Source organism: Nanorana parkeri, unplaced genomic scaffold (assembly GCF_000935625.1).
Source record: "Nanorana parkeri isolate BGI_ZX_2015 unplaced genomic scaffold, ASM93562v1 scaffold89, whole genome shotgun sequence".
Lineage (NCBI taxonomy): Eukaryota > Metazoa > Chordata > Amphibia > Anura > Dicroglossidae > Nanorana > Nanorana parkeri.
This window is the reverse complement of record NW_017306357.1, coordinates 261,733-284,901: the sequence shown is the minus strand read 5'-3', so window position 1 is coordinate 284,901 and position 23,169 is coordinate 261,733. Positions and strand designations below refer to the sequence as shown.

At 40.2% G+C, this 23,169-nt stretch overlaps 1 protein-coding gene across 1 annotated transcript in view; it reads left to right on the top strand.

Moving 5' to 3' along the window:
- Positions 1-23,169, top strand: part of LOC108783794 (cytosolic carboxypeptidase 6-like) — a 142,225-nt gene that overhangs the window by 115,588 nt on the left and 3,468 nt on the right. The window contains exon 3 of the mRNA XM_018552451.1: positions 21,696-21,820. Within this exon, the coding sequence (XP_018407953.1) occupies positions 21,696-21,820 (125 nt within the window). The remainder of the gene's footprint in view (positions 1-21,695; positions 21,821-23,169) is intronic.

Genomic DNA, 23,169 nt, shown 5'->3' with positions numbered 1-23,169 from the left:
GGTCTATTCATTGTTATCTTGTTATATTTGACTGGGGTTCTGCTTTAAGGATAAATTGTTTCACAGTGCTTGCAACTACAGAGGTCACCTTTTAAAGCTTATTTCTTGCTTGTTAGGAATATGTCGATATATAAGTGCCCGTAAACTGTTCACAGTTCTGCTTTTAAAATGTTAAGTAATAAAATTATATTTCTAGGTTCTTGTTTACTTCTGTCTAAGTACTAACACAGCCACATTGTGAAATTATAGTGGTAGTAGAGATTTTGAGGGATCAATAGACAGAGAAGTCAACGCAGAAGAGGGTTCTTGATTTGGAAAATCTATGACACTATGCATTTTTATGTGGAATCAAATCATGATAACTAGACAAACTGAGAAACAAGTAAATCTGTTGTAGGTATGTGGACTCAGATTGGTCCATCTTTCAAATTCTGAGCTAGAAAAAAGATTTACAGCTAAGAAGATTTTCTCCTCTCAGTCAGCCATAAATAAGAAAAACAAAATACATGCAAAAAATTAAATCCTTTTCAAACATTCCATTTCTAAATATTTACAGGGATTAACATGCATGAGTATTGCCAGAGTGCTTTTTCTGCCAAAACAAAATGTGCAGATTCATCCACTGCCCTCGCTATAAGATAGAGAGGTACCAACAGTATTCCCTCTGTTCTAATTTGTAGCTGGTGAGGATTTAGGTGTTCAGGAAGTGAACTGGTAAGGGGTCGTTTGGATGTCTTTACCAGTTCACGCAGCAAATTGTTTTGCTGGAAAAACCTATTTGCTAATCCCTACCCATGGGTTTCTCTTTTTTTTATAAACAAACCGAAAAAGAATGCTAATGCACGTACTTTATAGTTACCCCTTGTTCTTCACTAACGTAAACACATTTATATGTGCATATATAGAGAAGATGACAAACATCCTCCCCCTGCTTCCTTTGGATTATTATGGCTACCTCTGTATTTCTTTTTAAAGGGATATAGGACATGGCTACCCAGGATTCTTAACCTAACCTTGCAATAACGTTTCCTTCACAGTGGGCCTGATTCCTTACTAACTTACTAATTGGAGTCCCCCCCCCACACCCACCAATCAAATTTACACTTTCAAGAGGTTGAACTATAATTGGTGGTTTTTGAATAATAATGGGTTGATACATCAGGCCTAACATTACTGTGTAAATTAATCTGTTCAAAAGCTGTGTCCTTTTGCATTCCTATTCCAGAAGAATGAAAAATAATGTTTTTAAGGGGCACTCCACTTTGGAAGAGCCCCGCCCCTTCTTCCTCCCCAAGGATGGTGCACCTATGACAGCCTGGGCTCTGAGAAAGTGAGTTGAATGAAGCTTGGCCATCACTTAACCTGAAAAACTGTTAACATCTATTAACTGAATTAGTTTATTGTGGGGGGAAGCTCTGGGTTGACGCTCAGTATTGCAGCATAAGCTTTTTTTTTATTTTTACATATCCTGGGCTAGAATTTGTATTTTTTAAACTGGGCTTCCACTTTAATATTGCAGCAAAAGCAATTTCATAGAAATCACTCTGCTCATCCCTTATCATTTTGAATACGCTGTGAGATAATCATATTCATTTATAAAAATAAATATTAAAAAAAACAACTCTTAAAAGGCATTTCCCTCTCATTTTGTTCCTGACTAGTATCCTCCTTGTAATGTATAAAACAAAGTCTTTCTACAATGTAAGTTGAGATTGATGAGTGTGACATTAAATTCCCAAAGAACCTTCCATCGATTTGTTACTTAGTCATTTCCTGTTACGCCGGGAACTCAGATCAACAGTTAGCCAATGACTTTTCTGTAGATCGCGCTTGTCCAAATTCTTCTCCCAGACAATTGTGGTTTCAGTGCTCATTATCCGGCCTAGTCACTCACTCGTTGCCGGGCAAAGGCGCCTCGGAAAATTCATGTGTCGGCAAGAGCACGTTGTTACAAATTAGTCTCCTTTCCCATTCCTGGCAAAAGCATTACAAAGTAATCACACCCTGCGCCGAGTGCACTTCCTCTGGGACCAATAAGTGTAAATAAAAAGGGCTGCAAGCTGGCTGATAAGTTGTTGTTCCGCAGATAACGCTCTTTTTTAGCAGTGTGTTTGACCTTTCTCTTTCTATCGCCTAGAGCTTGTCTAAGACCCTCCAGCTCTACTTTTCATCTTAAAATCCTCTGCGGGAAAGAGAAATGTGTGACTTTTGAAGAGACACTTAACCAGGCCTCTATTTTACGCTCACACTTTTGTGATTGCTACATCGGTACCTGTTGTATCATACGATTTTCATGAAATTACATTTGCGCTGCCAAAAATAGATCAGCTTTGATGTAAAATGCTCATTCGTAAATGGAAATCAATTCGGCAGGTTCTAGCCTAAGATTCCAGACTAGTTTGCGTTTTCCAGTAACAGCGGTTTATTAACAAAATGTGTCATGTTGCTAAACGTATCTTGTCAGTGATTTTATTTCTTTTAAAACCTTAATTGGAGCAATTCTGCAACTCTGGCGATTTTTAACTAAAGTTGATGTAAACCCTAACTGAATGACATTTCGTTTCCTAAAGCACAGTGTGTTATAACACACAGGTCACTATGTCGCCCTGAAGAAGGGGACCTGCGTGGCCCCCGAAACATTGGCTTTATGACACAAGTGACATGGTGTGACTTAAATAAATACGATAATAGTTCACACTTTCATCCTGTCCGGTGCTGGTGATTTTCTGCTTTGTGATCTGGAGGTAAACGGCACCATCCGTGTTATCACTGCGAGGACCTCAAAAAGTATTAAGAGGTCCACATGCTATATGACTCATCACTATGTTATAAACCACTGACTTTTTTCCTTCTCACATGGGCAGTACAGAGATTTTAGTGGTTTAGGTTTACATACAGTATACTTTAAAGATTCACTCCAGTCAGTTAATAATGTGAGACTCCAGGCAAAGAGTTAAAATGCTGATTTTATAAGCTATAAGTTTATAAGTTCAATATGCCAAAGGATATGTCATGTTGGAAAGCCACCTCTGCTAGTTTATGAAATCACTCTTTTGCTTCCTGGTTCAGCTTTACTTCTTCCTACACCTTTTCCTTTTTCAAGTAACAGATATAATGATGTATATTGAGGGTAGGTTCACAATGGTGTGCTGTGAGAATTGCATTCATTCTTAATGGCACCCCAATGCACCTTGCAAATGCACCTGCGTCTGGTACATTATGCAACAATAGGCTGCCTTAAACATGTTATGTTGCGTGTTAATCTGCATGAGTTAAGTCCGCAAAAGTCTGAATCTTGCCTTACTGTTCAATAAGATGGGTGACGTAGGAAGATGAATCTGTTAATGAACAGGTAAAGGGCTTTTTTGCAGATACCACTATCCACTCTTCCCTGGAAACTGCAGTGTTAACCCAACAGCACGTCTACATTTGATGTGCCATTCATAAAATACAGACCGCAGTGTGCCTCATGCAGTTCTCTATGCTTTAAAGAGAACTGTTTGAGGCTGTCACATGACTTAAAAAGATCACTTGACTGGGTTCTCCATCCAATACAATACACATTTGTAAAGCACAATGCTTTGGTTTGTAAATGTGCAGTGTTTTGTTTTTTTTAAAGCAAAACTATTAAAAGATATAGAAGACACAAATTAATGCAAGTCTATATTCATTAATACATCATTAGATGTATTTTGGTTCTAAATGGAAGCAATGTACATACCTGAATTTGACCTAGTATTAGCCTCTTGCAGTCCCTGTACAGCAAAGCTCGGGGTGAAAGAGGAAAAAGCAGCACAAGGAACTGCTTTTGTATACCAAGCAGCATTCTGATAGCAGGTTAAAGCAGAGTGACAGAGAGATGAGCTCATCACTGTGTTGCTTCTCCTTGTGTGTGTTCATGACAGCCTGGGCTCAGAAAAAGTGGGCTGAATGAAGTGGGACATTATTTGAAGTGGAAGACTGAGGACATCTGGTGGTGCAAAAGTACTGTGAGGGACGAGTCTGGATTGCAGTTGAGGACTGCAGTAAATGCTCCTTTATTTTATAATTTAACGGGCTATTTTTTTTTTTTTTTGCTGGAGTCCCACTTAACATATTAAAAATGTTAATCACCCAAGTTGATGTTTGCATGCAACTAATGATAACACGCCCCATTACACTCCAGCAGATAATACTCTTCTCTAAAGAAAAGTTGTGCAAACATCTGTTTCCCACCAAATGAAAGATCATTTTCCCCCATTTGTAGTTACTTTTTTTAAATACTTACTAAGCAATACAAGATTTTCCTGAACAATATCTTAAAATGCATTCAGCAACTATAAGACTTCATTGTCAGTATAATGTAGCCTGAAACCGCCATAGACACTGTGCTCACACGTATATATCTCAAAATTTAGAAATATTTGGCTTTAAGCGCTTGTTTTTCTTTATGTGTAATGTATTCTGCAATCTGATATATGCTGCTGTCACTATTACACATCCCCAAAAATATATATTTTGCTAAAGAAATCATAACAAGCTTTTTAAAGTTCAGCAGTGACTGTGATATATGTTACAATCGTTGTAATGTCAGAATGTTATTTTGTGCACTATAAAATTTGCTGTGAAGAAGAAATATTGTGAAGGATAGTTTGTAAAAATGTTTAAACTTTACTTTGCATTTTGTCATGAAGACATGCCCATGTAAAAACACGTCATATTGTATTTATTAGGTGAATGACAGTTGTCACAATTACTTTTTTTTGGTATACCTATACATTAAGATCACCCATGGACTGACATTTCCAACAATGGGAGATGAGATCTGCCCTGCCCATTATAATTGTCATCCAGTGTGATCAGACTTGTTTCTGATTACACTTGTGCTTATATTGGTCCATTCTGGCGGAGTAGTCCTTTTTGGCGCTTTTCTGTGTTCATATCAGATCAGAGATATACCACGTACATGAATATTGGGATGTTCTGTAGATTCAAAAAAGTTCTGGTAGTGTGTCAGAAAACCAGAATCCACATTAAGTCCCTCCTTTATGGCGTTGCAATGTAAAATAATTTTCATCTCAAATGTTTTCCTTACATGAGAGTTTTTAAAATTCCCTTTTAGTACTTTAATTTTGAGGTTTTGAATGGAGTGATCCTTCTGGGAGAAGTGATGTCCTACTGGAGTGCAATATTCATCCTCTTTGTGGTTCTTGATAGAGCTCCTGTGTAGGTTCATCCTGAGCTGCAGCTTAAGGCCAGTTTCCCCAATGTAACAACCTTTGTCACATGCTGAACACTGTATCATGTACACCACGTTAGCAGATGTGCATGAGTATGACCCCTTAATGGTGTACGCTTTGTTATTGTGACTCGCTGTATTTCTGTCACATATATGTTGGCAAAGTTTGCAGCGGGGTTTATTGCATTGTACTGTGCCATTCTGTGTAAACGCCTGTTCTGGGGTCAGCTTACTGCGTACCAATTTTCTTCTCAGGTTCAGTGGTTGCTTGAAAGCCAGTATTTAATTGAAAACATTCTAAAGCCCCTAGTTATCAACACTGGGAGTTTTATACAAGACACCACAGATTTCCTGAACAAACTGAGCCTAATCACCAACCTACCTGCTAATACTATACTTGTCACCATGGATGTGGAATCTTTCTACAGTAACATCCCTCATAAAGATGGTATTGAGGCCTGCACGAAATTCCTCTCCTATAATTTCAGACAAAAATATGATAGTGAAACCATACACATACTGCCTGGCCAAAAAGAAGTCACCACCTGGATTTAGCTAAACAGGTAGATGAGAGCCTTCCATGGGATAATTAGTCTAGGTTCAACAACGTTATGTCAGCCAAAAAATAAGGTCATCTGCCTACCTGAATATACTGAATGACCAGGTTTTTCTATAAATAAATTTTTTCCTTCCTGATGGCACGGCCATATTCCAAGATGACAATGCCAGGATTCTTCGGGCTCAAATTATGAAAAAATGATTCAGGGAGCATGAGACATCATTTTCACACATGGACTGGCCACTACAGTCCAGACCTCTACTCTTAAGGCTACTAAATTTAAACATGTTTACATTGGAGGTGAGGAGATTAAGGGGGATATGATTTCCATGTACAAAATGTTTAATGGTGGTAGCAACATTAGCGATAAACTGTTTAAAATTAACTCCATTACAAAAACTAGAGGCCATCACCTAAAATTGGTGGAAAAAAAATTCTAGCACAAGGGGTGAAGGGGGTTCTTCACAGTTAGAGCAGTTAGGGTCTGGAACTCACTGCCGCAGGCGGTGATTTCAGCAAAGAATGTGGAATTGTTCAAGAAACTTTTGGACGATTTCTTAAGGGACCGTAAAATACAGGGGTACAAGTAGTACTCCTAAGAATGAGATCCTAATAGGTTGGACTTGATGGACTGATGTCTTTATTCAACCTCAAATACTATGTAACTATGTAACTATGTAACCTCAACCCCATTGAGAATCTTTGGGATGTGCTTGAGAAGACTTTACACAGTGGTCCGACTTTTCCATCATCACCACAAGATCTTGGTGAAAATTTTATGCAACTCTGGATGGAAATAAATGTGACGTTGCATAAGCTTATTGAAACAGCTAATGCATGTTATAATCAAAGCTAAAGGCGTTTCTACAAAATATTAGATATTTTTTTTGTCCAGTGTATTTTAAAGATTATGTTTATTCACATGTTTAACAAATAACATACAAAAAGAGCAGTAGAAAACAACAGTTGGCACAGTCCTCCCAACTCAAGTTAAGTACAGTATGTGTCCCAAAGTGCACAATTCAAGCATACGACCATTTGCAAAAGTTATGATGGTCCATAATTATGGTCCATCTCCACCATGGGCTCAGGAGGGAGAACACTACATAAAGGCCATAGAAACTGCATGGGCAGGAGAACTGCAAAGTCCAAGAAGAAAATCAAAAGTTAGCAGAAAAAAGAGAAAACAAAAATATTTTAATTATCTGTATCCTGGTTGTAGGTTTCTGCTTGCTTCCTATCTAGTGACAGGGATGGAATCTCCCCATGGGGACACAGAACAGCAAAGTAACAAATCTTACATTTTTCCCCTGAAGATGCACTTACAAATTATTGATAAAATGCTCTTAGTTTCCTTCTTTGGAAAAAAAAATCTCCTGTTTATTTTATTTTTTAACTGAACTTTTTATTTTTTTATAAGAAGCATACTTCCCACCACTAGCTGGGCCTACTAGACAACCACAGCTGGTATGTGGGCATGTGTCCCCATGGCTCAAGGTCTAATGGTGTACCAGAAAAAGGGGCCCTCTTCTCAAAGCATAGGTACCCTGTGCTGATGGACTCTGAGGCACCTCCGGTGCTCAAGATGGGTGCAGGTGGGCCTATGATCTACAGGTTTAAAGCTGCCGGTGTTTGGAGCTGTTAGTGGACATACCCCATCAGTGGGTATGTTGTTGGAGTCTCTTGCCATTTTGGTCAAAAGATGAACCATGTCCACTAAGTACCAACTCTTTTTCACATCTGAAGCATTCCCCTCGGGCCAGTAGAAAGTAAAGAGTTCATTGGCCATTGTTACAGTAACTATTTGCAACCTGTGCATTTGTGACCAGCCTGACTCGAGTGATGTGTAATATTAAAACTGAATTAAATGATGTCCTGCACTATCTAGTGCACGTTGGCTTTTTGTCCTTTAGTTTACTGTTGGATCTTGTTCTAGGTTTACAAAGTTTCCAGTGTTTTCAGAGGATGGTAAAATGTGTGATACTGCATGTTAAATATGTATGTATGTACGTACGTTACCATATGGCACTTATGTGAATGGTCCCTTGATCCTGCCCTTCTAATGTACACAATGTTTCTTATATTTATATATACTTATATCAATCACGCATACTGATCTAATAATAATATACTGTACATTTTGTTTTAATTTCACTTCTTGTGTATATTTTAGTTAACATTCACTATATCAGGTCTGGCATTTTTTGTGGGGCAAGGATGGGCAACTGCCCAGGGCCCCCAATATCCTGCAAACCCTCTGCTTGTTGCCCATCCTATATTGAACATAATTTTCCACGTATATTAAAATCTGCTTTGGTAGACATTTTTTTTTTTTGCCCATGGCATATTATTTTAATATATAGGCCACCAGATATATTGTTGCCCAGGGCCCCATTTTGTCTGTGTCCGGTCCTGAGTATTTCTTGTTATCACTCTGCCGTATCCCGACATCACTGTTTTCCCTTCTATCTCCTGTTCATTATTAGCTGGTACCTGGGGAAGGTAGTCAGGGTATGTACCCATTACTGAGATTACTGTGTATTTTATCACACACCAGATGGCATTATAATACTTCTAGACATATGTACAATTTTACAGTAGAAAAGTCTGTACATTTTTCATGCTTCATGTTGTGATGCGTTCTTAAGATACATCCAGGCCTTTATCTGAATGGTCCGGTCAAGTGATCACATCTAATAAAAATGTATGGAATTGCAATATAAGTGCACACATGATCCCATAAAGCATTGGGAACACTTAGGAACCTGCATGCTGAGAGCCAAGCTGTGTTTTTTTTAATATATGAAATGCATGTAACTTAACCGCATGGAAAACATTGATTGCATTTGTAAAAATAAATGCTTACATTAAATGTTTGTGCTAATATTGTAAGGATAGTAAAAAAGATGAGAACTGACTTGGCACTGCTGGTAGTTCTTTCCATTTTGTATGAGGGCTGTTCAGTAATTGCCCAATTTCCTAATACATGAATTAATATTTACATACATACATAAATGAAAGTGTATGTCAAAAACAAACCTTGTGATTCAAGTTTTAAATTAGGATTAGAATTTCAGTAGGGTTTTACTGCTGTCTGGGGCTTAGCTAGTTACTAGTGATGAGCCAAATACCCCCATGTTCAGTTCGAATTCAAACATAGAAAAGGTTTGAATTCGAACTCAATGCAAATCTATGGGGGTAGAACATTGAAAATCAAATGTCCCCATTTTGAAGCCTTATATTCAATTTATTGGCCATAAAAGGTGTCTGTGGGTCCGGGTGCTTCCCTGCGGGACACGAATCAATGAAAAAAAAACGTATAAAAAGTACAGTTTTTAAAGGAGCAGTGATTTTAACATTACTTAAAGTCGTTCGGCGGCATTCGGCTATTCACTCAGTGCTGTTCGGCATCTATAAGAATAGGCCGAACAGCAGCGAGTAGCCTGCCAGAGCTTCGGCTCAGCCGATCCAGATGTTGGATCGGCTGCGTCAAACTCATTCTGCACTTCGGGTCGGCCGAACATGCTGAGCCTGTTTGGCCGACCCGAAGCCAGCCGCACTCACAAGCCAGGTCACAATTGTTAGACCTCTAAAGAGTTGGAGAGTGGTGAGAACCTGAATATATTTAAACTGCTGACTTTCTAGTAGAAGTTATTTGGGTGGCTATGAAGCCATCTGATCACTTTTAAATGCTCACAAACGAGTCAGCCCCAATTGTGTCTTAGGCTTACCTGTCCTTCCTTAGTGTGAGGATGGAGAGTGGCAGGAGATCAGCAAACATCTTCTCTCCCCTGTGCAGCAGGACCCTGGAAGTGCTCATCTCTGAGCGCTTCTGAGTTCAGGATTGTCAATCCTCAGCCATCTGGGGTGCAGGGGTGACATAAGTGGTCTAACAGACCCCTGATGTCTCCTTAAAGAGAAGTTTATAAAAAAAATAAATAGAAAAATGTAAAAGATCCCCAGCCCCAGAAACACACAAAAGGTATTGGGTGCACACTTGTAGGAAAATGTTGATTGTACCACATGTTAGGTATCTCCGTAGTGCAGTACGTATTGCACTACTAACAGTAGTGCAATTATCATGTGACATAATAAATTGCAACTGCTGCCATATGATTGTGCAATGTACTCCGGTCTCAGACAATATATGGTTTTGGGGTTTAAGTAGTCTTCAGGACTAAAGTGTGCAGTTTAATTGAGATTAGAGAGAGAGAGAGGGGGGTAAAAAGGTGGGAGAGAGAGAAAGGAGAGAGGGAGAGGAAGGGAGGTATAAAGGGGAGAGAGAGATAGAGAGAAAGGGGAGAGAGAAAGAGAGAGAGAGGGAGATAGAAAGGGGAGAGAGAGGGAGAGGCAGTGAGGTAGAAAGGGGAGAGAAAGGAGAGAGGGAGGGGAAAGGGGAGAGAGAGAGAGAAAGGGGAGAGAGAGAGAAAGAAAGAGGGCGATAGAAAGGGGACAGAAAGAGAAAGGGGGAGGGAGATAGAAAGGGGAGAGAGAGGGAGAGGCAGTGAGGTAGAAAGGGGAGAGAAAGGAGAGAGGGAGGGGAAAGGGGAGAGAGAGAGAGAAAGGGGAGAGAGAAAGAGAGAGAGAGGGAGATAGAAAGGGGAGAGAGAGGGAGAGGCAGTGAGGTAGAAAGGGGAGAGAAAGGAGAGAGGGAGGGGAAAGGGGAGAGAGAGAGAGAAAGGGGAGAGAGAGAGAAAGAAAGAGGGCGATAGAAAGGGGACAGAAAGAGAAAGGGGGAGGGAGATAGAAAGGGGAGAGAGAGGGAAAGGGAGCTAGAAAGGGGAGAGAGAGGAAGAGGCAGTGAGGTAGAAAGGGGAGGGAGAGAGAGAAAGGGGGGAGAGAGAGAGAGAAAGATAGAGGGAGGGCGATAGAAAGGGGACAGAAAGAGAAAGGGGGAGGGAGATAGAAAGGGGAGAGAGAGAGAAAGGGGGGGGGGAGATAGAAAGGGGAGAGAGAGAGAGAAAGGAGAGGGAGGGAGAAAGAAAGGGGAAAGAAAGAGAAAGGAGGGAGGGAGATAGAAAGGGGAGAGAGAGGGAGAGGCAGTGAGATAGAAAGGGGAGAGAAAGGAGAGAGGGAGGGGAAAGGAGATAGAAAGGGGAGAGAGAGAGAAAGGGGAGAGAGAGAGAAAGATATAGGGAGGGCGATAGAAAGGGGACAGAAAGAGAAAGGGGGAGGGAGATAGAAAGGGAGAGAGAGAGAGGAGGGAGGGAGAGAGAAAGGGAGAGAGAGAGAGGAGGGAGGGAGATAGAAAGGGAGAGAGAGAGAGGAGGGAGGGAGATAGAAAGGGGAAAGAAAGAGAAAGGAGGGAGGGAGATAGAAAGGGGAGAGAGAGGGAAAGGGAAGAGAGAGGGAGAGGCAGGGAGATAGAAAAGGGAAAGAGAGAGAAAGGAGTGGGAGGGAGATAGAAAAGGGAAAGGGGAGAGGGGGGGGACTAATGGAATAAGAGCAGGTCCAGTATAGTTGAAAATAGCGTTGGTAACCCTGAAGCCATTTATAACCCATTGAACACTTACGCCCATCTTTATTTCCCCTTCCATCAATGTATTTCGACAAAATGGTGAGATTGCGCAGGAATCTTCAACATTTTGACAAAATGTATTAGATATACGAACTCTAAATGTTGCTCATGCTAGGGGGCAATTGCATTGTGGGAGATGGGTTTTTTTTTTTTATTCAGAGCACATGCTGAAGTTGGTTGGCTGCAGGGAGGAATGACTAATTGTAAAATGGCACCTGGTCCTGGCAGGTGGAGCTCGAAAATGCCGTTGTATAGTAATTTGTTTTTTTTTTCTAATAGAGGGTTGACATTTTTCTAAAATTATAATCCCATTGTGTTATGAGACCATTTAGTTAAAAATAGCGCTTTGTAAGATACTTTCAGTAACAGAAATGGAAAGCTCTGGGAGGCAAGTATGCTTCTGAAAAAAGCCTGTCGTACTGGTATCTAGCAAGAAAGCCAGCAGATAGTAAGGTATCATTACAGAGCATTTAGTAGCATATAGTACGCATCTCACAATGAACCATATGGGCTTTCAAATTCTTATAGCATACATTATTTATCAAGCCTAAGGATCCATTTTAACCCCATTACTTTGAAGCTTCCTGTTTTTTTTTCATCTATACTACTTTCCATTTAGGATAATGGATAGTGGCCTGTTGATAAGGGGGCTCTAATGGCTTACTAAGGCTGAGTGTGTGATCTCATCGGACTCATTGGGGAATGAAGCTAGCATCAGCACAACCGCAAAAAGCAATTACAGGAGCCTAGCCATAAATATGCAAGTCTCCTTTAATCGGTATGTTCTATGGCCTACGATCAAAGCGTAACAATAATATTGTTTGCAAATTGCAACGTTAAACTTTTTTTTTATTTGTATTTATCCCAAAGTGGTTTTAATCTAATAGATTATGAACTCTGCCATTAAAACAGGTATAAAGACAAGCTCAATGTGGTGCTGCTTTCTGTGCATCAAAGTAACTGTGATTAAAAGTCAGACATTATCTCTTGTTATTACATCATCTGAATGCAGGAGGTGGCTATATGTTTAAAGAGAACCTGTCATTTAGTAGTAGGCATAAAACTATTGAAGGTAGTTAGGACAGGCACTTAGAGGGTTAGTCACAAACTAGCTGAAGGATCAGCTGTAGTTTCGGATGATCCTTCGGCTAGCTTCGGCCACCGGAGCCCTTCGGTTCAGTCAAACCGAAGGGCTGTTGTACAGGCTATTCACAATAGCCCGTACAGGTATATGCTTCGGCTTGACTGAGCCGAAGTGACACCCGGAGCAGGGCGAATGTCCGGCCAAACGCCTCGCAACTGACAGCTTGGCGGGTCTGCCCAGTTGCAATGACAGGTCAGCATCCCCAGGTTACCTGGGGACGCTGAACTGTCATTAAACAATGACAACTGAGCGGAGACGGCTGTGATGTCATGGCCAGCTCTACCCAGTTGTTGTTCATTGGCCAGGACCTGCTAGGAAACTATAACAGGTCCCGGCCAATAGGAAACAGTTGGGCGGAGCTTGCTGTCACTGCTAGCTCCGCTCCGCCCAATTGTTTTTTTTTATTTGTTTTCACTCATCTTTTTTTTTTTCAATAATCTTTATTTTTCAATAATCCTTATTGTTTTATTTTTTAAAAATCTTTATTTCTTTTTTTAAATCTAATATTTATTTACATTAAAAAAAAACATTTTTCAACTTTTTTTTACAAACTTTTTTCTTTGATTTCCTATTCTGCTCAGTACCACAGATGTATTTTTTCTCACTTCCTGTTGTGTGTACACAACAGACAGTAAAGATAAATGTTTCCAATGGGGCCTTAAAGAGAACAAACTGACAGCTTTAACCCTTCCCTACTCTATTCAAGACTAAAAAAAAGCTTTAGGTATATGTTAAGGTATACCTGTCTAGAGAAATATTGGGGCTGCCATTGTTGACATCCTTCTCAAAATACTACTTGCCTGGGTGCTATTGTGATCTACTGGCTGAAATACGTTCTGAGTCACTCATCTGAGTATGCAGATCAGGAAGCCAGAGTAGAACAGTGTTATAATTATAAGTATAGCCGCCCACATGGCTGTTGGGGGGAAGGTGTCGAAAGGCCATTAAGGCAAATTAAACTGGAAACTCTGTGCACATAGACACATGCTGATTCTGGAAGGTCTCCTGTCAGGAATAACTGACAACAGATGTATAGTTGAAGTCTTCAGGCCAGTCACAGCTTCTTAACTTTTTTAGCTGCTAATAGGGAACATTTTAAACTTCCTGCCTAACTGGGCAACTGTCTTATGATACCCACTTCTACTCTAGTCAACTGGATAGTTTTAGTATCATACTAACAAGCTCACATATCATGCAGAAGGCAACCAGGGGCTGGGAGCAGAGGAAATAAGACACTTTGCACTAACCCATCATGACTGCACGTGGCACATACTTAACCTAAAATGATGCACTCTGAGGAGCATTATTTCTCACTTGGCCACTGAAGGGGAGCTTCCCTTACTTACACCAAAGCATTTTTATCTAGGTCTCCAGTGGAGTGCAGCAACACATTAGCTTATCCTATGAGGCCTCATCTGGCCGTGTGGAGTGCCCAGTGCTTTAGCTTAGCATCTGTTTGTTTTGTACTTTCTTTCGGGCTCCATGTGCTACCTGTACAAGATGAGATACTCTCTCTTGTTCTCTTCAAAGCCTGCAGGCCCAAGACTTAGGGCAGCCTGCAGACATCATTGTTTCAGCCTACAACTCTTCCATGCAACTTCCGACCTGCATCTCAATGCTCTGAGCCTCCCTGAACAAATGCTAGGCTTACACTGCATGTTGACTTCCCATCTGAAAGTTAATTTTGTTATTCTGGGCTCCTGGTGAAACCTTGTGGTGCTCTGAAGAATTAAAAGAAGTGTTCCGTGATTGCTAGGTACCAGCTTCTACATATTTTGTTTTTGAGGTTTAGCATATTGCCAGGGTTACTGTAAAGCAGATCTGTAATTTGCATAATGTGGTAAAAGTAACAGGTTTGTTTTTGACACTCCCCATCCCCAACAGTATATACTTCCCTTTCCTTCACTCCCTTATTGTTCTGTTCAGCACCTGGAGCCAATGGAAATACCCAGTACTTCCAGGTATGGGGAGCAACTGACAGCAGTGGGCCAATCAGGGTTATCACGTCGGAGTGTATAGCCCTATGTGAACTTCAAAGCAAGTGATGTGCAGCTTACATAGGGCTTAGCTTTTACTCCTGGCAGCTAAATGAAGCTGCAGAAGAGTGAAAGGAAGTCAATTATTTGTCTGTGGAGGTCTTCATTCAAGTGAATCTGTTCTTTTGCCCTTCATGGGCAAACCACACATTTGCTTTAACTCTAAAAGGGAAGATGTGATGGTAGGAGTTAAATCATGATCTGATTCACATCTGATAATTTTGTCATATAAATTTGTAGTTCAGCTTTATTAAAAAGAAAAAATAATTGCATGTGAAGAACTATCCTTCAAAAAGCAGATTTTGTATTCAATTGTGTTACTACATTCTTGGCACGATCCAAACCAGTCACATACTGTACTTGTGAGTTTGTTATTGTATATTACTAAACTGCTGCAATTAGCTTGCATTTAACTTGACATTGCTGAATGAAACAGATTTGATTCATACCATTTGGCAGAAATATATTTGGCTTTTCAACACTTCATTTAATTATAATTTTTCAAGTTCTAGTCACTTTTTGTATGAAATCGTGTTGCTTTTTGCAGGTGACTCATATGACTTTCTAAAGGAATACAAATCTTTGGTTATGAGGTTTTTTTTGGCATTTTGGCTTCATAGCTGTGCTGTAATTGGTTTAATAATGTGTCATTATGGCACATTGGCTTTTTCAAAGGTATGGTTCCAGCAAAGATGAAAAACCTGAATCTTTCAAAATACAAAGATTACCTGCTGGGTGACTGTAATTTTTATATTGGCAATCATTATATGATTTTCATGCCAACAGATTGGTAAAGCTGTGCAGTTAGTTTTGTGATACATGTACAATTCCAAGACAGCACAGCTAGGCCATTGACTTCTATTGCAACAACATAGCTTGGTCAAAGACACTGGTCAAAACCCACCCTCAGCTCTCTGATTGGACATTGAAAGAGAAGCAGTACAATGAGAGAGTCATCTTTCTTCTCATTTGCCTCTTGTCAGCATGTTTACTGTGAACAAATATAACCTGAAACTTTAGCTTCTGACAGATTGAAATCAATGTGCTTCAAATTAGGTGCTTTTTTATAAGATGTTAAATAAATCCGCAACAGAAGAATTACATTGGAATTATAGTTTAGCTCTGAGTCCCTAAAGCCATTATTAATTCTTGAGAAACATTTTTTTACCCATGCACATTAACTAGGGCTTTAAAGTGCTAGGGGGTTGTTCACTTAGCTGCCGAAGGCAGCCGAGTGAATAACCGAGCCAAAGTGAACACTCCGGCTCAGTACAGCTGATTTCAGCCGTACATCGGGTAAAATCAGCCGTACATCGGCTGCCTTCGAACATGCTCTGCATGTTCGGCTGAGCTGAAGTGCAGAGAGACTTCGACACTCCGGCAGCTCATTCACTGCCGTTCGCCCTATTCTCATAGGGGCCGAAGGCCGAAGTCAGCTGAGTGAAAAACCGAGCGGAAGTGAACAGAGCAGAACTACGTTCGGCTATTCACTCCGGCTCAGTACAGCTGATTTTCGCCGAAAAAATTGGAAAATAAGAAATACAATTTAAAAAAAATGTTTTAAAGAAAAGACCAACAAACAGCATGTGGTCCCCCTCCAAAACCATACCAGACACTTTAGGTCTGGTAGAAAAGTTAGAATGGATCCCATTAAATCAATGTGCTTCAAATTAGGTGCTTTTTTATAAGATGTTAAATAAATCCGCAACAGAAGAATTACATTGGAATTATAGTTTAGCTCTGAGTCCCTAAAGCCATTATTAATTCTTGAGAAACATTTTTTTACCCATGCACATTAACTAGGGCTTTAAAGTGCTAGGGGGTTGTTCACTTAGCTGCCGAAGGCAGCCGAGTGAATAACCGAGCCAAAGTGAACACTCCGGCTCAGTACAGCTGATTTCAGCCGTACATCGGGTAAAATCAGCCGTACATCGGCTGCCTTCGAACATGCTCTGCATGTTCGGCTGAGCTGAAGTGCAGAGAGACTTCGACACTCCGGCAGCTCATTCACTGCCGTTCGCCCTATTCTCATAGGGGCCGAAGGCCGAAGTCAGCTGAGTGAAAAACCGAGCGGAAGTGAACAGAGCAGAACTACGTTCGGCTATTCACTCCGGCTCAGTACAGCTGATTTCAGCCGAAAAAATTGGAAAATAAGAAATACAATTTTAAAAAAATGTTTTAAAGAAAAGACCAACAAACAGCATGTGGTCCCCCTCCAAAACCATACCAGACACTTTAGGTCTGGTAGAAAAGTTAGAATGGATCCCATTTGAAAATAAAAAGCATGGGGTTCCCCCAAAAAGTCATACCAGACCCCTTAGGTCTGGTAGGAATTTTAGGAGGGACCCCAAGTTAAAAATAAAAATAAAGTCATACCAATCCTGTGATACATACTTCTTACTGCTGCATTCTGCACCTCCAGTATGTTGTACATTGCATTGCCCTGACTGCTCTACATGCTTTGTAGTACATTGCACAGACCTGACCAAAGTGTTTATTTTTTTGCAAGTTGCTTGTTGCAGTGTAGTTTGCAACTGATGAAGTTCTTTTTTAAAGTAGGCTCACAAAAAGTGTTAGCTCTCTGTGTATATTCCTTTGTTATCCTTTAGATTTATTAGATTATGGATTATTATTGTGCATCACAGGCCACAAAGTCATGGAAAGTGTCAGACTCCACCAGCTAATATTAGAGCAGCTATAAAGCCAGCACATTTGCCATGTTGGCATTGAGATGCTGGGCATGGGGGTGATGGGGGCTCCAGCTGCTGTGGAATGGAAGCCTGCCTGGTCAAGGATGAGGCTGTGAGGTGGGGTCAGGAGATTTATGGCAAATTCTCCATTCTGCATTGCTCATGATAAGACTCTTTCCTGTTCGATGTCCCATAAAGTAATCTTGGGTTCTGGTCAAACTAATGGTCTATGCAACCTGAAGCTTATCCCTAATCCTAGTTGACATTATTGACCAAATATGGTTAGTTTGCAAAAAGCAGGGAGATATCTGATTGTCATTTAGTGGTGGTAGAGTGATGGGGCAACATTGTCAGGCAACAGGTTGATGTGGCAATGGATCTACATCATTGGACAATGTGATTAATGGATTGATGGATTTGCATCTTGGGGTCATTTATTTAATTTTTTTAATTGCAATCTTTATTAAAAGGCTTTTCACAATGTGTTTGTGTGTTTATTTACATTTTACTTTTTGGGGGAATGAATAATAGGGAGTACTAATGTACACCGTACTAATTCCATTTGGGGGACAGGATATCTGGGTCATTATTTTTTTAAAAAGCTTCCAGACTCCTATAAATCCCCCCTGCAATCCATCATATCCTCTTGCGTAGCAGATGTGGGGAAGATGTCCTTGAAATAAGGTGCCTGGCAAACGGAGGAAGACTTTTGCGCCCACCCCCATCTTGAAAGGTAACTTTGCTGGTGTGGTTCAGGAAGTGGGGACTACACGCTCACTTCCCTCCCTGCTGCATGCCTGAATAAAGGTCTGTTTTCAATTTTAGGAGGAACCCCATGCCATTTTTTCCATACTGTTCTGTAACTTCATGTGCAGCTTTAAGGCTTACCAAAGATGAATTAGAACGCCATTTGTGAGTCAAGTCTTCTAATCCAACATCTGTGCCTGACCTTACAAATGCTGTTTTGGCTGCATGGGTGCAAACATTCATAGACACATGCCAACATCTTGTGGAAAGCCTTCCCAGAAGAGTGGAGGATCGTATAACTGCAATGGTGGAGGGTAACTTCATATTAATACTAACGTCTAACAAGGTCAAATTGGTGTCAGATGGTCCACACACTTTTAGCCACATGGTATATGACAAAATAAACTCTTAAATACTGTATTAACATCACAAAAATAACAACTAAACATATGCAAGTTTCTTTTCAAATGAAAGAGCAGCTTCCTTTTACTCAACTACTTTTATTTTTTTTTCGCTCAGTTCTGCTGTAACTTTCCTGAATATAAAATTGTGCTGGAAAATCACAATAAATTTACTTTATTTCTCGCCAGGATCCTTTTGCAAATCAACATTACAGAATGTGCCTTTATTCAATGAAATGCACATAGCCAAAGCATTAACTTCAATCACACGTTTAATGAGGATGACCAAGTGATAATTATATTTTATAGAAGCTATTTGCTGAAAATGAAAGTCAAGAATATTGGTCTAAAATAAGCCGGTTTATCAGACATAACCATTTATTCTCAGGAATACAAAGGAAGCTGTCATATTCCTCCGGCTCTCCAAGTCTGATGTTACAAGCTCTCATTTTAGGTTGTGTTTATTTAAAGGAGAACATCACTTTCTGTAAACATCCCAAGTAGATTTACATAATTCCAGGCATACATGCAAATTCTCTTTTTAACTGTGAGTTGCAGCAAGAACCAGAACACTAAAGGTTTTTAGTTTACTTCTACAAAAAAAATGTTATTTAGCTTAAATAAGGATGGTATGGTATAGGTATAAACAAGTATAAATATACGATGTTGTAGTCAACAAAGCTATATAAGAAATGCAATAGTCGGCATTGCATAGTTTGAATAATATCAAAACAGTAAATTTCCTTTTCATTTTCAAACAATTTAATGTGAACCTGTGCCTAGGCTATGCACAGTAAAGTATTTACATATATTGAACAAGCAGTCAAAGCACTTATAAACAAGCCCTCAATCATCTCTCTAGCTATAGGCATTGCGGATAAATGTGTCTTCAAAGTTCACAACAAAGGTATAGAAATCTTTGTTTTATCCTATTACTTTATATTGTGGCAGAATCTAGGCAGCCTGAAACCCCCCTAATGTAAACAACCAGCAGGTGTGTCAGGGAACCAATAAACCAGACAGAAATTAAAAGTGCAGGTTAAGAAATAAAGTTTATTGAAAGCGACAATTAACAAAATAACAAAACTAGGGTTGCACAGATACCAAGTACAGTACTTGGTACAAGTACGAGTACATGTACCGATACTTTTGAGCTCCAAGACTAGACTAGAGAAAAATTCAAAAATTAGGAGTCAGCTGTCATTTGTAAGGAGCACACGGAGCTCCTGGGATTTGTACATCTCTGTTTTAATTTATGATTTTGTTTTTATAAATATAAATAAAGCGATGCACAGATACCAGTTTTGCGAGTACGAGTACTGGTACTGGCTGAGTACTTACAAGTACGAGTACTGATACATTTTTGTTTATTGTCATGTGACAGTTTTTCTAAAACAATACAGACTAATGATTTCAGGACAGTGGGGAAGTGCCATAGCCAGGTCCCCGCTGCAACCCTGGTAGTTCTCATGAAAATGCCAAGTATCTGCACTGGTACTCGAAAAGTATCTGTGCATCCCTAAACAAAACAATAGGTTAATCCAAGACCAAGTCAGAGCCGAGCCAGAGGCCAGAAGCCAACGTGGGTAGTCAGCTGAGCCAGGTCTCAGAACGCAGAGAGCAGGATGAATGAGTACAATAGCCTGAGTTTGGAACCAGGAGATCGGTAGACAGAGCCAGGATCATACACTGAGCACAGGAACTAGCAGGGAGCACTTGGTAAGTCTGAACAAACGCAAGGGCAGAAACCAAGTGAAAAGACTGATGATTTTATAGTGAACTGGAGTTGCATCATCAGTACGAGGCAGGAAATTGCCAGGAGTTTGCTAGTAGTCGCAGACTGATGAAGTTTATGGGTTTGGTCATAAGAGGGCGCCTAGGACCAAGAGTCAGTGTCAGAAACACTGCACAGAAGCTGAAGCTGCAGCTCAAGTGGACAAAAACAGGTAAGAAAACCTGACAAGGTGTTTCTAAGCTGTTAGAATCTGACTGAAAATAAGGTTAGAGTTGCCTGAAAATAAGGTTAGAGTCTTTGTTGTGATCTTTGAGGATGTTTGAGAATGAACTACTTTATAGTACATTTGGCTACAGAGGTCAGTGGTGGCTTGTCTTAAAGCTCTTTTACCGTATGTCCAGAATATGTAAATCATTTGATGTTCATAGTCTGGGTGCAGAGACACTTTAAAAACATAACAGCATGTACTTTATCTTGAAAAATCTCTACATCTGATGGATGTCCCTTGATTACCAGCACTGCTCTGTAAGAAAAATTATAATGGTTTTGGGTGATTGTTATATGGTTTTAAATTTGTTGTTGTTTACACTCTTACTCTCTTTTGAGATTTTTATATATATATATTGTGATAGTTTGGGGAATATAGCACAATGGTAAGCGCTAAGTGACCACTCCTGAAGCCGACTTTAACATAAAAGGACAGTCTTTATTCAGCATAAATTAAGCATAACAGTTCATTCAGGAGTCTCATCAAGACATTGTGGTTGGTCTCACCGACATCTGTCTGTCCCATACACTCCCCGTGTGATAGTCCCAGGACTTTACCGTATTTCTCTGTGAATACAGTCCTCAGCACTGCTCAGCAGCTTTCCTCAGCTCCAAGCGGTTCAGTATCCACCCCTCGTGGGTCACTGTCCCTCTCTGTCTCCCCGACAGGTATCTCAGGGTCACGGATCCTCTGGACCTTTCCAGCCTTCCTGGCTGTGTCCCTTGTGCTCACGCACGCAGCAGAGTCTGCCTGTCCTTGTGTGCCTCTTGCACACCCACAACTCTCCTCTAAAGCACTGGGCTGGCTTTTTAATAAGGCTGCTCTCGGCCACCTCTACAGCTTTATTCTCTCTGTATACATACGAGGGATAGGGGACAAAATATATATATATATATATATATATAATGTACATGTGTATATATATATATATATACATATGTATATATCAAACTATTTACATCAGTCTTTTCCCAGAGATGTTTAATGTCCAACTATGGCCAGTTTGATTAGCCTGTGTGTTTGTATTTTGGTTCGGTGAGAGAAAACACGCATGAACATGGACAAAACCTATAGCGATCTTTTGCTTCTTTCTGGTGTGCTGTGGCGCAATATTGCAAGCATGTACATGCGTGTTCTGTCATGCATTAATCTGAATTTTGTTAAGGCAATGTAGATTAACGCGTGGCATAAAAGCAGACCTTACCGTTTTTGGCAACACAGTGCACCACAACATATGCTGTACATGGGAGGAATTGAATGGAAGAATTCAGTGCTGCAAGGGTAGAGTGCTAATTACCTAGCCACGGTCTTGTCATACTAGTAGTTTTCAGCTGAATGGTATGAACTACCTGGCTTAATACTTTTTTTTCCTTTAACAGGCAATCTTGGCAGAGTAGACTACATCACAGAGTTTGAGTTTGACCTGTTCATCAGACCTGATACATGTAACCCGCGCTTTCGTGTCTGGTTTAACTTTACTGTGGAGAATGTAACGGAGTACCAGGTAAGACCCAAATCTTTTAATACAATTCACATGGGTACTTTTGCAATCACTTTGTTACTATGTTGATACAGTAGTCATGTGCAGAGGTAGAACAAAGTGCATCTTGTAGAAGGTTCATACATGCTAAAATAGAAATACAATGCCACAGTAATCAAATCAAATGACAAGCAACCATCTATGCAGACAAGTGAAGTTACCAGCCTTGCGCATTCTATATTCTTTTTTAGCATTCTGTATTTGAGTCCGCGATTAGGTGGTAGGCGGGCACATGACATCATAGTCTTTGCCTGAAATGAACGTCCATCACCAATACCAGAAAACGTAGTTCATTTACTAACTGGGAAACTACATCTTTGCCCTTATCCTGCCAAGATGAAGTGTGTGTGTGTGTGTGTAGGGGAGGGAGGGGGGGTGTCTGAGTGACACCATGCGTTGCTTGATGTTGCTGATAGTAGCTTTGAAGGCTGATATCTGAAAAACCGGAGCACAGACAGAAACAGGGCATAATAGATTTGTGAAGGTAAATGTAGTATGTGACTGATTAGGATAAATTGGTTAGTTGTAGGGTGACATTGCACTTTAATGCCACATTTTGCTCTATTAGTTATAGAGGACTACAAATCCCATCAATACATTATTCATCAATGCCGAATGACAACCGGCCATAGAGGACTACAAATCTCAGCAATATATTATAGAGCAGTTCAGAAAACCATCAGCTATAGAGGACTATAAATCCCAGCAATACATTATGCAGCAATGTCAAATGGCAACCGGCTATAGAGGACTGCAAATCCCAGCAATTCATTATACAGCAATGCCGAATGGCAACCGGCTATAGAGGACTACAAATCCCAGTAATGCATTAACATCAATGCAGAATAATAATAATGTTCAGAACATGAAAAATATATATGATACTAGGTCACCTTTAATAGTTGCAGCAAGATGTTCCGGCTGCAGTCAGACCCCATCTCCATAGAGCCCACGTGTCTTTATGACTATGTCAGGTGACAGAGCATACTATGCATTCAGACTTTTCCAGGAACGTTCCAGGAATTGCCACGCTAGGCCATGAAATAATGAAAAACACTTCAGGGAAAAAATATTTATAGAGATTAATCACTGTGAAGATAATACAAGCACTAGTAAACAAATCTATGAAAATGCAGTCGTACATGTTTATCAGCACACTGACGTGTCTGGCATTATCTCAAAATAAACACAGAACATTGATGGTTTTTCCAGAGCATTGGGAGTGCATCTTCGTCAGCAGCGCCTTAGGGCGCAATGTTTGTTTTGTACACAAATGGTAGAACTGTTTATGCAAGAGGTCAACTTCATGTATA